This window comes from Phalaenopsis equestris, unplaced genomic scaffold, assembly GCF_001263595.1.
Source record: "Phalaenopsis equestris unplaced genomic scaffold, ASM126359v1 Scaffold000359, whole genome shotgun sequence".
In the NCBI taxonomy this organism is placed as follows: Eukaryota; Viridiplantae; Streptophyta; class Magnoliopsida; order Asparagales; family Orchidaceae; genus Phalaenopsis; species Phalaenopsis equestris.
The window spans coordinates 1,165,886-1,181,264 of NW_018164801.1; the positions used below are offsets into that span (position 1 = coordinate 1,165,886).

Genomic DNA, 15,379 nt, shown 5'->3' on the forward strand with positions numbered 1-15,379 from the left:
ACATACCACAAATTTCCTTTGTAATTACATATCTAACATCTAAACTTTGCTCTTTACATTTATACCACACAAATCTTTCACATCATATCAAAAATACCACTATTTTCTTTTTAAATACTGAAAAACACCTTTTTCATGCAGGGGAAAGGTGGCATATATGTAAGATATGTAAATACACGGGAGAGTGGCAGGTATGTAAATCTTCCAATCTTAGGGGCATTTGCATTCACACCACAATTCTTATATATTTACATATCTTGCACCCAACTTTTCACATTTACATACATAACACTCAAATGTTTGACATCACATCAAAACTACCACTTTCATTATTTTTTTATGCATGAGATTTTAATACCAAGGTGTTATAAATGTACATATCAAACTTTATTTAGCTATGTAAATGCATAAGAATTGTGTGGTATTCCCAAAGAACTGTGGTAAATATAGCCTGCATAGAACACTTTTGCAACTCAGAAATAAAGCAAAAGCATCTTTGCCTTAAAGAGTGTTTTCATTATCGATACAATGCTTTTGGGTGAGCTGAGGATGCCTTGCACTTATATCCTTCTAAAGCGTGAGCTTGAATGTCAGAATCAATATCAAAATATAATGGGAAATTTACATATATACCGCTGAATTCTTATGCATTTACTATCTAGCACCTACATTTCAATTTTTAAATACATGCCACCTTTGCTTATTCATGAAAATGTATATATTTCATTTTTAGAAGCTAAAAAATGTGATACTTTTTATGTGATGTGAAAGATTTGGTGTTATAACTTTAAATGTAAATAAAAGTAAAAATCAGGCGTTAGATATATAAAGACATGGGAATTGGGTGGTATGTATATAAATGCCCCAAATATTATCTATGCCAGTAATCCTCACATCTAGTTCCAGTTCATAAATGAATTCATTAACAAAATTTCAAAACTGACATCATGAGATGAAACTATAGAAAACAAGAAATCAAGTAACAAAGAGCATGAACTCAATTTAGATTAAAAATTTCAATTCATTCAAACTCATAAAGACAAACGCTCCCAAAGTAGGGCGAAAAGGAAAGAGAAAGATCTATACAAGTCATATATGCATCATGATGCTAAAGAAAATATAACTATGTAAGAGAATGAAAATTCAATGAGTGAAGGTGCAGTCAAGGTACTTGCAGCATATTGGCTATATTCCCAATTAGGGGTGTTAGTCAGCCAAGTTTACTCATGAGTGGGCTCGTTATAAAAAAAATAATATAAAATATATTCAAAATATATTAAATTTTAATATTTTGTTTTTGAATTATTAAAAATATTTCAAAAATGATAATGTATATTTTATATCAAGATATTTCTAATTATTTATCTACTAAATGCTAATTCGATTTGTCATATTATTAAAAAATCAGCTTAAATTAATATTGTTTTTTAAAATAAATAAACAGGCTCATGAGGAGGCTTGAACTCATACAGTTAAGCTCGAGCTAGAGCTCGTTTAATTAATTTAACTCAGGCTCGAGCTAGACACAATTCCTTTACACCCCTATTCTCGACAGAGGCCATAATATTGGTCCAACAAACACAATAACCGAGGCTCATGTCCTTTCAAAAAGGTACAACTTATGTATTTCTACCACACGCCATGAATGTTGTGGTTTTTTTTAAGCCATGAATGTAAGCAAATATCATCAAATTATTTAAATCATTGTGTTATCCATTTTTAACTCATGCATGTTCTTTCTTATCTTTTTTTTTTTATTTATTTATATTTCTTGTTTTCATTGCTAGTCATTACTTTCGTGCAAGCAGTTTTTCCTAACATTTGGTATTAATTTTAAGCTCACGAGATTTATGGGGAAAATGGGAGCGGGGGCAATGACGCTCACAAATGGGACAAAGAAACTTGGCAAGTTCCATGGCAAGAATTTTAAGCAATAAAAAAAAAATGCAAATCAAGTATTGCATGTAGCAAAATGAGTTACATCTACCTCTCTCGATTCAAAGCGTGCATATATAATCCAAACTACAGTTACACACTTTGACAATTTGTCAAAATAACACAATTGGAAAGATGAAAGATTAACTAGCCATGTAAAAGCCTTCAATGGTATATAAAGAATAATTAATGAGAAAGCTTTTCAATTCTCATAATGAGTGAAGGCACTTTCAAATAAATTCAATATGATCACAAGTTAGCACGGCAAGTTCATTCCCCGAGATTACTATTCATCACTTTCAGAGAGTTAGTGGCAGCTGCAAGTTTTTGTAAAAGGGGTTGTAAATCTATTATGGAAAAGGCAACTTTTTTAAAAGATTTTGTATGTATTCTAAATATCTTTTTAATAAAAAAATCAAATGGCAGTTTCTTGCAGCTACTAAACTTTGGCAGGTTTGGTTGTAAAAATAGTTTCACGTCATAAAAATTTCTAGAGAAAAGTAACAACAACAACAAAGCCTTAATCCCACTACATGAGGTCGGCTACATGAATCTTTTTTCTCCATTGCGTCCTATTTAGTGTCATATTTTCATTTAGTTCTATTAAAAGAAGAAAAAAACATTGCCAAATGCAGTAGTGATGGAGATCTGAAAAACAATGCAGTGAAAAAAATTGCCCCGGATAGACCTGAATCTTCCTATCTTCCTGGTATTTGTTGCACAAATAGATGAAACATTTTTATGGCCTCGATAGTGTAATGTGCAAATAGCCAAAAACCATCACCATTCTTAACCATCTTCTATCTATTTCCATGTAGAAATGGTTTATGGGAGTTTTATCAACAACATTGGTTCCTAATTTCCTCTTCGATATGCGCAATTAACCAAATAATGTCTTAATAAATGTAAAGCAAATTGAAACAAGCCCACAGACAAATAGTTTCTGGTATAAAATGCCATTAGCACGAATATTTAAAAATAAAAAAACCCATTCAAAATAAAATATTAAAAAAAAAGATGAAAAAAAAAACTTTCAGAACCAAAAGCATGTCCAAAACTTTTCTTGACCATGTTAACAGCTAACCATATTAAGCATCAGTTGTTAATGTAGCAGTTTAATTGGAGAGACAAATGATATTTCAGAGGTATATATGGTTATTAATTATTCCATTAATATGCTTATTGACTGAGGCTAGTCCTCTGGATGCAATCCATGTTTGATTTTTAATTAGACCTCGTGGCACATGATTCTTATACTATCCATGGTAGACTTATGATAAGACATTGCGTTGCATGATTCTTATACTATCCATTCCTTTAAGAGTCGACCAGAACCAATTCAAAACTTGAACAACTGAACCAAAATGATACCATTTTTTTTTCTTTTTTTTTTTGCTAATCATGAGTTACTGAGAAACTGGCAGAAATCAATTTCACAGCTAATTATGGACTAAAACTTTAGCCCGCTAATTGCATTTCGGAGCAACAGAAATAAAAACAGAAACAAAACCATCAATCAGGAACAAAAAATAAGGTATTAATTAAAAAAACAAAGATTTTCACGCAAATCATTCAATTCCTATGTATTTATATATCTAATACCCAAACTTCATTTTTTACGTACAGACCACCTTAACAATGCATGAAAAAGGTGAATTTCACTTTTTAAAAGTTAAAATAAGATTTGGATGGTATAAATGTAAACAAGTAAAGTATAGGTATTAAACATGTAAATACATAGGAATTGAGTGATATGACGTAAATGCCCCTAAAACAATGTCAAAATTCTAATGCAGACTTAAGTCCCTGTAAATTAATTACCCAAGCTAACTAAGCATTTTGTTCAATATCCCAAAGAATATTTAAATAAATAACAATATTTCTAAATGATATAACTATCTCGCTGGGAATGCACAAGTTTATAAGCAATTCTTTTATGGTTAAGCAAACTGTTAACCATTTACATGCGCCACAAAAGCATTAACAAAAATAATACCTTCAATTATGTAAATGCTTTGATTCAGTGATCAGTATGTAATGTTTGAATATTTTGCACTTAAAGAAAATCAAATTCAAGCAAACAACGAAAAGAAGCAGTACACAAAAATCCAATTGTCCTGAGCTCACATAGAAAGTTTTTAGAGGCATTTAAATACATAGAACACTTGTGTATTTTACATATCTAACAGCTAAACATTCATATTTAGGAGCATGTCATTCAAATCTTTAACATCACATAAAAAATGCCACTATCAGTGTCTTTTTAAAAGTGAAATATACCCTTTTGTATAGATTTATGATACTAAGATGTTATAAACGTAAATATCAAAATTTGGGTGTTTGATGCATGAATATTTGAGAATTGTGCGGTAAGTATGTAAATTTCCCAATTTTTTAAGGCAAAGAAATAAGCTCACCATAGCAAAAAATTTTAACCGCATCAATGACCAATAACTACATTGCAATGACATAATAACAAGCCTATTTGATAGCATAATTCGTTACACGCACTGGCCATCGGATCACTCTTATTACTTTTATTTTTCATTTCTCACATATGTTTATTAAAGCAAATAATACCCCTTTTTAATGAAAGACTAAATATTAACCATCATGAATTAGCAATTAAACAACCGAGATATGAATTATTAATTATTAATTACTAAACATCATGAATTAGCAAACTTAAAACCAAGATATTAATCTTGGAAAGTCTCAGCAGCATCATCTTACTACAATAACTTTTTCAAGTTTGCTTAGTAATTTCTCCTTTATCATTAAATGCAAAAAAAAAAACGACATCATATATGAATAGTTTACCATAATAAACAGTAAAGAAATAAATAGCACCTTGTCACGCTTCTTCCCACCAACCTCAATTCCAAAATACGATTAATATTGATAATATTTAAAATTCTATCCACTTTAAGTTGCATCTTCAGGATCCACCACCTTCAACCTTCCTACTTTCAGCATAAAAAGATTATTCAATAAAAAATTCTATTTTTTCATCTTTAAGTGATCTTCCATGAAGCAGAACAGTTATTTTCATTCGTCTTGTTTTTGCTTAATAACCTCACACAGGTTATCACTTCTTCCTCTTAAAAATAAGCTCAAAAGAGATACTTTGCTGAGAAATTCTAATCTTCAATCTGAATGTATTCCAATCCAACTTGAAAATATAATGAGCATGGATTAGCTTCTAAAAATGGTAGATGAAAAAATTTCTGCTAATAACGTAGGGGGAAATCTAAGGCTAACCAGCCATATTGAGAGATTCCAGAAGTGGCCTGAATGTTCCCCATTATATGAAGCATATATATTGGCATTAAAAATATATACATTTAATTTGGAATATAGAACTCAAGTGAAAAACTATAGTATAATTTTGACAAAAATTATGCGGTCTCAAAAGTATGCCAGCTTCTACAATATCCACAAGGCTGTTTATATGGGAAAAGTTCATTTACTTTAGGGAAATTTACATACATACCACACAATTCTCATGTATTTACATATCTAGCACCAAAACTTCCCTATTTACATTTATAACAATTTTGCGTAATAAGCCTATGCATGGAAATGTGTATATATCTTTTAAAAAGTATGTGATAGTGATATTTTTTATGTCATATTAAATATTTGGCTGCTATGCACTTAAATATTCAAATTTGGGTGTTAGATATGTAAATACATAAGAATTGTGTGGTATGTATGTAAATGATCCTTTATTATATTCTTCCTTTCCACAACTAAATTAGGAGGAGTTCAAATCCATTAATGATGACCTTCATTACAGCATGATGAGGTCCATTTTAACTCAAACTACTGCTCCATGAACACCAACAAATACATTAAATTGGGATAATATTATAATCCTTCACACAAGAAGCTTCAAATAGCTTTACATAGAAGTAGTTTTACATGAAAATTAAATTGACAAGTTGTAAAATTGATATTGACAGAAAAGACAAATGTGCGCAGAAAGTACCGCTGTCAAAAATATGCATTACTAGTGATGTGTGCAAGATAATTCACGATGATAGTGTTTGATTAACGTATTGACATTGCAAAAGAACTCAACAAACATTCAGATAATATAAATGATGGGTAAAAACAACAAAAGATTTTTACGTAGAAAACTCAGAAAGGGAAAAAAGCATGGGGCCTAACTCAGTTGAAGAAATTCACTATAAGTTGGTGATTACAAATATAGCTCTCTGTCCCACAGACAGGAAAGAGTCACATAGTCTCCCTAGCTACAATGTGAGTGTGCAGATGAACTTGCGCACTGCGGTAGGGAGGATTGCAGCGAAGTGTAATAGTTAGGGCTTCAATGCATCATTTTTAGGGTTGGCGCGACGTTCGTGGTGATGCCCTACTTCATCGCAAAAAGCGGGTGACGGCTAATGGTGATCGACGACGGCGGGCGAGCGATTGTCGACGGTGATTAGTGTTTACAAAAGCAAGAGGTGTTCGTCGAATCGTCGGTGTAGAAGTGGTGTTGGGCTTCAGTTCTTTCTCCAAGCTTCAGTCATCTTCAAGCTTCAAGATATCTCTCACTTTTTCAAGAGAGTAATATAACTCCATTTATAGAGTCCAGACTGCAACTAATGAAGAAATTTGAAACACTCTAATCGAAATATCAAATGACCCAGAGAGATTTCCCCGATCAGACGGTGTTTGATGGACAATTAAGTGTCTTAGCGATATCAAAATTGGGCAATTTTGGACTCGTTGGATTCGGCTTGTTGAGACGCTCGATTCGACTATAAGCTCACCTAATTTAGCATCTGTTTGACCTACGAATTATACCCGAAAAAGCTTTCAAAGGCGGTTTAATGGCTTGATCGGGATTTGATTTGGTTCGGATTTGACCAATTTTGGTACCAATGGGTCTGTCCAATCGAGCCTCTCAGTTTGACTGTAAGTTTGCTAAAATTAGAGCTTTGAATAAATTTTAATCGAAGTTTGAACATTTTTTGCTCAAAAAATAGCCCCGAGATCCATGTGATGCCTCGAGATTTGTGTCAGATGATACGAATTTGTTGATAGTGTATTAATTAGTATGCAAGAAGTAAGCTGAAATGAGAGAACCATAGCAATTTCTCTATTATTTATTCAAATCCAAAGATTAATACAATTACTAGGTTTAGCTTTATATATTTTCCTCTAATAATTCTAAGAAAAGCATGAGGTCTTAACTCAATTCCATGCATCATTTTGCAGAAGTTTTGGCCAGATCACCTTAGTTCTATCCCTTTTTATTCCTATCCATTAACATTGATACCATTTACCCACCTTACTAGTGCATTTTCTACTTTTCCATATGCCCATACCATAAAATCAATTTTAGCTAGCATCGATTCTCTCTACATCCTTTTGAATTCCAATTGGAGTCAAATCATCATCGTTCAACTTCTAAGCAGTAAAACAAAGAGAAACACATAGTTAGCTATTCTAACAGAAATTCTATAAAACTAGACTTGGGCTAATATTCTTTTATAACATAAAACACATGAGACAATTCTTCACTTTATCTGCTCATATCTAACTATTCAAGTTATGCCTTTATATATAACCTTATCCTTTTTCATAACGAATTTGATCCGATCAACCTAAGAATTGCTTTGAGCTCTGTATGAATGTCCTTTCTCAGGCAAAATTACATTTTTTTTTTCAGTTAATTTGGTAATTAAAAAATTATCTTTCTCAGGCAAAATTACATTTTTTTTTTTTTCAGTTAATTTGGTAATTAAAAAATTATCTATTCCAATAAATGAAAAAAGGGCATTTACAAACAGAGCACACAATTCTTATGTATTTACATATCTCACAACCAAGCTTTCATATTTACACACATAGAACTTAAATCTTTAATATCACAACAAAAATAGCACTAATATCACTTTTTAAAAGTGAAAAACACATTTTCATGCATGGATTTAAAGCACCAAAGTGTTATTGTTGTATATATGAAAATTTAGGTGTGAAATATGTAAATACGTAAGAATTGTGTGCTAGCTATGTAGATTTTCAAAGAAACAATCATTTTGTTTAATTAAGCTCATGAAATAGGCAAAATGTATTTTTAAACTTAATAACGTGCAAAATTATTGGCAAAAAACATAAATTTGAAGAACTACCTCTAAAAATGATGCATTTGCAGGATCATTAAACCTCCTCAAGGGACCATCATCAACGGTGAAACCATTGCTCCAAAAGTAAATATTATGAACAACATTCTCAGGTGGTTGGGCAGCAGACGGCACAGTTTCACCTGATAGAAGTCTACCAGTACCAGTAAAATTCCTTGAGCTTGAAGAAAGATTATTTTCGAGTGGTCCTTGCAAGGCTCCCATTTGCCTAGCTTGTTCAAATAATGACTCTAAATCATGGTTACCACTGGTAGGATCTTGAACAAGCATTCCACTGTTAAAAAAAAATTACAATATTAGCACCTGAAAATTTTATGATAAATAAAAGATTAATAACTCTTGACAGGATGTACTTTTTTTAGTCTTTCAGGATGAACTTACAAAAACTGCAGCAATGGAGAAACAAAATAAAAACATGCCCCACAAAATTATGATTAAAGATAACATAAGTCAAATAAAGAACTAATAAGCAAATTAGAACAATAATTGCAAACACACATATTATCTGCAATCTGCATGGACATGTTGCCTTCACATACAAATTTCAAACATGTAGCACCTTCTTGAAAGATAACAAGTGGTCAAAATAAAGAATAAAGGCAACATCCCCAGCACATAATTTTTGTTACTGCGAAATAGAGTCAAATCTTCCAAAAAATAAAACGGCCGCACACTTCTCCCGAATCAAATCCTAGGTCCTGCATATTCCGAAATCTACAGATCCTGATGAACCCTCAGATTAAGAAAAAAAACACACACACACACACAATCAATTAAGCTAAACAAGTAGATCCACTCAAGCTAAACCCTAGGTGTTGCTCATGTCGTCGACTTACAAGTTTTACTAAATCCTGCTTCTACATGTAGCCAAACAGCCCCGAAGGGTTAGTCCCACCTCTTCTCACCGCCCGTGTAGTACTCCTGCGGCTCATCAGAGTCGCTCCCGGATCCTCGGCCGGAACTCCTGCGATTAAGATCCGCGAGCGTGCGTATACCGGGGCCGCTGCCCGACGGCCTGCTTTCCGGCTTCTTATCGCTCGGGCTGCTCATGGAGGCAGGCGATCGTTCCCTTAACAAAGGATCTTGAGGCTCCGAAGAGGCGGGGGCTGCTAGGGCACGGGAATCGGTGGTTAATAAGGTTCTGGGGAGGCTCGGCTCCTGTTCAAAAGGCTCGACTTCTCCTCCGGCGCTGTTCTCGAAGTAGGAGTGGAGAGCAGATTCGAGAAGCCAGCCGTGGCTCTCGAGGAAGAAGATGGCTTCTTCGCGCGAGGAGGAAGTGATTCCGCAAAACGACTCCACAAGATCTCCCTCTTTCCCACCGCCCCTCGCCTCCATATCACTTTCTTCAGTCTCTCCACGTCCTCCATCCTATTTAGTGTAATTTACTTGTTATTGCATACTTGTTCTTTTCAGCGCAAGCTGCTTATCCTGAAACGCGGCCCGAGGGCCGGCCGCACCTATATAAAAAATACTAAATCTCAGATCTGCAGATCGCACAAAGTTAATCATCCAATTAATTTTCTTGATTTTAGTATCATTGATTATTAAATAATTTTCTTATCTTTATTGCAGCTGTTGCTTTCAACAAATAAAAAAATTTGGTAAGTTAATTGTATGCACTATAACTGCTGACATAAATCTCAATATCATTGATTATTAAATAATTTTCTGATCTTTATCGTAGTTGTTGCTTTCAACAAGTAAAAAAACTTGGTAAGCTAATTGTATGCACTATAACTGCTGACATAAATCTCAAAGCAATTGTGCGGCCCAAGATAGTGATCGGATGATTCAGATATCAAACGAAAAGTGCATGATCAAAACTGTTCATTCAGCGGCTGATAGACTTGATTGGAGTGAACCAACATACTATGACATGAGATTTAATCGATGGACCACGCGTGCAGTCCCGATCGCCTAAAAGCACCTTACTAAGGGAGCTCGATCTTAGCTAGTTGACCGACCGATTTTTTTGACATCGTCAGGTGCAACTACCATTGAACTAGTCACCTCAGCCGACTAAACTAAAATGCGTCAACGAGTTGGTTACAATCATATTCAAATTCAAGTTGTAATACATTTTTGATATAAAATCAACACAATTAATCACATTAAAGATAATTTTCATAACCGTTCCCTCATTTATGTAATTGTACAGATAAACCTCTATAAATAAGAGGCGGAAAGACGAATAAACGTGTATTTTTCTCGGTTTCTCTAGTAAGATTGAGCTAATTATTTCCTGACTCTCTCTCTCTTTTCTTCTCTTGGCTCTAATTCTTGAGAGGTGCTCATAAAAGAAAACTTAGGACCCAATAATGATATTTTTTTTGTGATGTTAAAAATTTGAGCGCTATGGATATGAAAATAAAAATTAGCTGTTAGTTATAGAAATGAATAAACTTTATCTGCTAGTTTTTTTAAGGTATAATGTCTCCCACAAATATTTTTTTTTTATCCCACTGGTTTCTTTTCAGATTTAAGACGACCAATGATTTTTTCATCCCATTATATATCTATATATATATGAATTTAATGCAAACCACTAAATTTTTTTGACCCACGAATTTATTAATATAATGCATATTTTAAAATTTCCCGTCCCCTTATTTTTTGAAGATTTAATACATAACACTATATATTCTTGTTCTGCAAGTTAATAATAATTGCTCATGGCTTATATAAATAAACTTGATGGTATTAGAAAATAAAAATATTACAATTAAAAAAAAAAAACATGAGTTAGAAATGTTTAGAAGGAATTTCTTTAATTTATGCCGATTATTAACGTTTTGTTGGGCAAAGCTCCTTTAAAAGTCACGTCAAATCATGATAAAAAAACGGTGAAAAATTATCGTTCATAGGAAACAACTTTGAGAGACGCTGTTTCACCAAACCAAAGCATTTTCCGCATCGCGTTCACTGCAACGGAACGAAACTTCACTGACTTTTTAAACAAAGCCTAAGTATCTGAAAGAAAAATCCTAATTCCACAACAATAAGGATAAATATAACTAAATGATCAGAGATTATAATTAAATTATTAGATAATTACCCCTAAACATTTACAAGAATTACATGAAATGAGAGGAAAACAAACTATAAACTCTCCCTTTGCAAAAGAACTCACCACCTTCATCCTTCTTCATCCCTCATCACCTACCCCCTCTTCTCTGCTCTCAATCCCTAAAGTGTTGAGTCGAGTACCAGGAAGCGGGAAGTTCAGATTGGTGATGGGAATCAGAGCACTGATGGAAGCCTCTGAAGATTCTTCGGCCGCCATTAATGGCAGGCGCTTGAGCCGGGAGAGCGGTGGCAGACGATTCGGCCTTTGCTCCATCCAGGAAAATGGAAGGACTGAGAAACATTATCCCGGAGAAATGAATATGCCGCCTTTGCCACAGGTAATGCCCTAGCTGCTGCACTCTTCTCCATCGCTCCTCGCCTGTATTTCACAGAGATTGTTGCCATGAGTGATACAATGCGTGTTATTCATGATAGGATTAAACTCGGTTGTGTTGTTATGAAATTGATGCGCGATGAACGGAAAAGAAGTGGGGGATTTACATTGATTACCACTCAATTTACATGTATTTACGTATATAGCATTTAAACTTCGAATTTTTACATCTATACCAACTTAATCTCCTATATTACATTAAAAGTACCACCATTTTAACTTTTAAAAAGTGAAATACATATTTTCATGCATAGCTAAGGTGGTATGCCATTTAAAAATTGAAGTTTGGGTTTAAATACGTAGGAATTAAGCGGTATGTATGTAAGAATGTAAATCTTCCAAGAAGCAAAGCATAAGTGGTTTTAGTACAAAGGAAGGGTGAGGTGAAAAATATTAGGAAAATTTACATACCCAGCGCATAATTCTTATATATTGACACATCCCACACCTAAACTTTCATATTTACGTATATAGCCCTCTCGTGCTTTAAATCTATGCATGAAATGGTGTATTTCACTTTAAAAAAATGATAATAATAATATTTTTTATGTGATATTAAAGATTTGAGTGCTATGTGTGTAAATATGTAAGTTTAGGGATGAGATATGTAAATACATAAGAATTGAGTGCCATGCATGTAAGTGCCCTAAGATATTATTAATGGCTTCAAGAAGAACCGAGACAAAGGGATAGAAACTTACGTCACCACAACTGTAGCCAGATGAGGAAGATCTTCTCCAATGTGAAATCTTTTATGAATGTCATGAAGCCAAACAGATATCGCTGTAAGAGCACCACCGACAGACATCCTGTGCAATTAATTAAATTATGAGTGGAGTAAATGCTTAAAAGTAGTCCCATAGGCTTTTTAAAAGGTGTTTAACTAAGTCCTAAATTTTCAAGAGTTTTCAATTTAATTCCTAAAACTGAATCAATTTGGTTATACATACATACATACCACTAAATATTTATGTATTTACATATCTAACACCTAAACTTCAATTTTTACATATGTGCCCCTTTACCCGTGTATGAAAAAGGTGTATTTCACTTTTTAAAAGTCGAAAAGTGATATTTTTGATGCAATATGGATGCTTTGAATGTAAAAAAATGAAGTTTAGGTGTTAGTTATGTAAATACGTAGGATTTGGATGGTATGTATGTACGTGTTCCCTTAAAAAAAGTTCAAAATGTTATCATGAACAACATAGTTGACGCTTTGACCAAATTGATTTGAGATTTAATGAGTTGTTGATAACAATTCTAGGGATTACTTTGATCATTTACGCATTAAATTATATTCACACCATGTTCAAAAATCTAAATATGCGATTCTAGCAACAAAACCCGCTAAAAGAACTATAAAAATAAGGGGCATTTACATACATACCACCCAATTGCCATGTATTTACATATCTAACACCTAAACTTTACCCTTTACATTTACACCAACCAAATCTTTCTTATCACATAAAAAATATATCTTTTCATTAATAGATATGATTGCACATATGTAAAACTTGAAGTTCAGGTGTTACATATGTAAATACTCAGGACTCCAGTGGTATGCATGTAAATGCCCCTACAAATAAATACCTATGCACATCAACTGACCACACGAGTTTGCTCCGACGAAAAAGCTCCGGGAAGAGTCCTCTTCTCGTCCCTTCGTTAAGAACTCGTGCGGCACGCTCCTTCTGGCCAAACCACCATAGTACATCTAGAAGAGCATTATAGAATCTTAAACCCAAACTACAACCAGCAGAGTTGTACTTGTCAAAAACATAGTCCACCATTTGCCAATTAGATTCATCATCATAATCCCCCTTGATCATGGAGCTGATCACTTTATGAGTGTTAGAAGCCCTCTTTGATTTCATTTCACCCAGAAGTTCATATGCCTTGCCCCACCTGGTTGCAGGAATTCAAATAAAATTGTTTTGTAATTATGAAAGATTGTGGGAGGATAGTGCATTTTTACAGCAATATTCAAAGCCATTTGGGTAAAGAAAACTGAACATAGAGGCACATGAAAGAGAAAGAGATATAAAGGAAGATTTACATGCATGCCACTCATTTCTTATGTATTTACACATTCAACACCTAAACTCTACTATTTATATTTATATCACCAAAATCATCCAAATCACATAAAAAATACCATCATTTTAACTTACAAAAAAGTGAAATACATCTTTTAATGCATAGAAAATGTGGCATATATGTAAAAATTGAAGTTTAGGAGTTAGTATGTAAATACATAAGAATTGAGTGATATGTATGTAAATCTTACTATAATTTATAATCAAAGGAATGAATGCGACCCATGAAATCATTTCTATTAATCAAAGGGCAGAATCAATCATTTTGTTGTGCTGAGTTCCATTTTATTTTTAAATGTTCAAATGAGGGTGGAAGAGAGGATAAACACTGCACTTTGCATTTCAACTAGTACGTTTTTCCATCTAACAGAAAGTATGAAATGGATTAGGCAGATTTATTACATAAGTGTTTTAAGAATTTATTAATTAAGCCAATAAATGGCATATATGTAAAATACAAAAGATGTTTTGAAAAGAATAAAGGATTTGATTAGAATTGCAATACTCTTCTAAAAGCATGGCCTTTCATTTTCCCTCTATCATAGTAGTGGGAGAGAAAATAACTTCCATTTAGGCACAATGGTTAGATGGAATTGTATGGATACAAGTTGCAAAATTAATTAAGTGATTCATGCTAGGTTGTTCATAATGCTTTTAGCATATGTTTGATCATAAATTTAATTGACTCAGGATATTTTACATGCCTATAACATTTAAAACTAATTAGCTATCAATTAAATAGTAAAAATAATCACCCAAATGTTTGATAAATTTAATTGACTCGGGATATTTTACATGCCTATAAAATTTAAAACTTATTAGCTATCAATTAAATAGTAAAAATAATCACCCAATATCTATCTTATGATTATTAACACTCTAATAATCTTAGTTGCACTAATAATTCTACATTAAAACTTGTCGGCACTATTTTTGGTATGGGATTCATTAATAAAAGTTAAAAGTTAACAAAGAAATCTAATCAACTAATAAAAATAATCAACCAATGTTTGAATTAGTGTATAGCCATTTTCGTATTTACAACTTGCTTATTAAGAGGCAAAAATTATGACTTAATAAGTTAATTATGACGTACTAATCCATGTATGATTTTCTAAGACAAAACTAATTAATAAATATTCAATAAATTAACTCAAATGACCTTTCTAAGAATTTTAATCATGTAGTCGTAAGCAATAGTAAAACAATATAATCACTCCCTTAGTTAGAGTTCTAACTTTAATTGAACACTAACAACATAGTCAGCAGCATAATAGCTATTCCATCCCGTAATCATTATCGATTAATGCATAAAATGTTCTAGGCCACTCAACCTTGTTTGACATTTTGAGCAACAAATTTGAAAATTAACCTAATTAGCAGCATAATTGCAAATCCCTTAAATCAATCTTGAGTAACCTATTAAACCTTACATTTGCTACAAATCAATTCATAATTGAAATGGCCAAGTCACTGATTTACAGATTAGCTTGCAAATATTGATGTATCAATAGATTTGCATTTATTTTTTCAATCAAGATTTACTAAACGCAGCTTCCAATAAAATAATCTTAAATGCCACCAAAGATAGACTACATAAGAACAAATTTCTTGGCTACATTGATGCAGATGAAAAATCATACTAAACAAAATTACCTGTCATTCTTAGCCAACACAGACAGCAACAAGCAATGTTCTATAACACCAGGCATGATTCCAGCTGA

General features: G+C 32.9%; 2 protein-coding genes across 2 annotated transcripts in view; both read right to left on the reverse strand.

Annotated features, from left to right (window-relative positions):
* The window catches only part of LOC110026247 (plant UBX domain-containing protein 4-like), a gene marked incomplete in the record, with an annotated part of 10,260 nt that extends 808 nt beyond the window's left edge, over positions 1-9,452 (reverse strand). The window contains 2 exon segments of the mRNA XM_020727118.1: positions 8,082-8,367; positions 8,989-9,452. Coding sequence (XP_020582777.1) covers positions 8,082-8,367; positions 8,989-9,428 — 726 coding nt within the window.
* Positions 9,453-11,103: 1,651 nt separating this feature from the next.
* The window catches only part of LOC110026265 (pentatricopeptide repeat-containing protein At1g74850, chloroplastic), a gene marked incomplete in the record, with an annotated part of 7,672 nt that continues 3,396 nt past the window's right edge, over positions 11,104-15,379 (reverse strand). Inside the window, 5 exon segments of the mRNA XM_020727142.1 lie at positions 11,104-11,400; positions 11,403-11,538; positions 12,255-12,362; positions 13,150-13,464; positions 15,312-15,379. Coding sequence (XP_020582801.1) covers positions 11,239-11,400; positions 11,403-11,538; positions 12,255-12,362; positions 13,150-13,464; positions 15,312-15,379 — 789 coding nt within the window.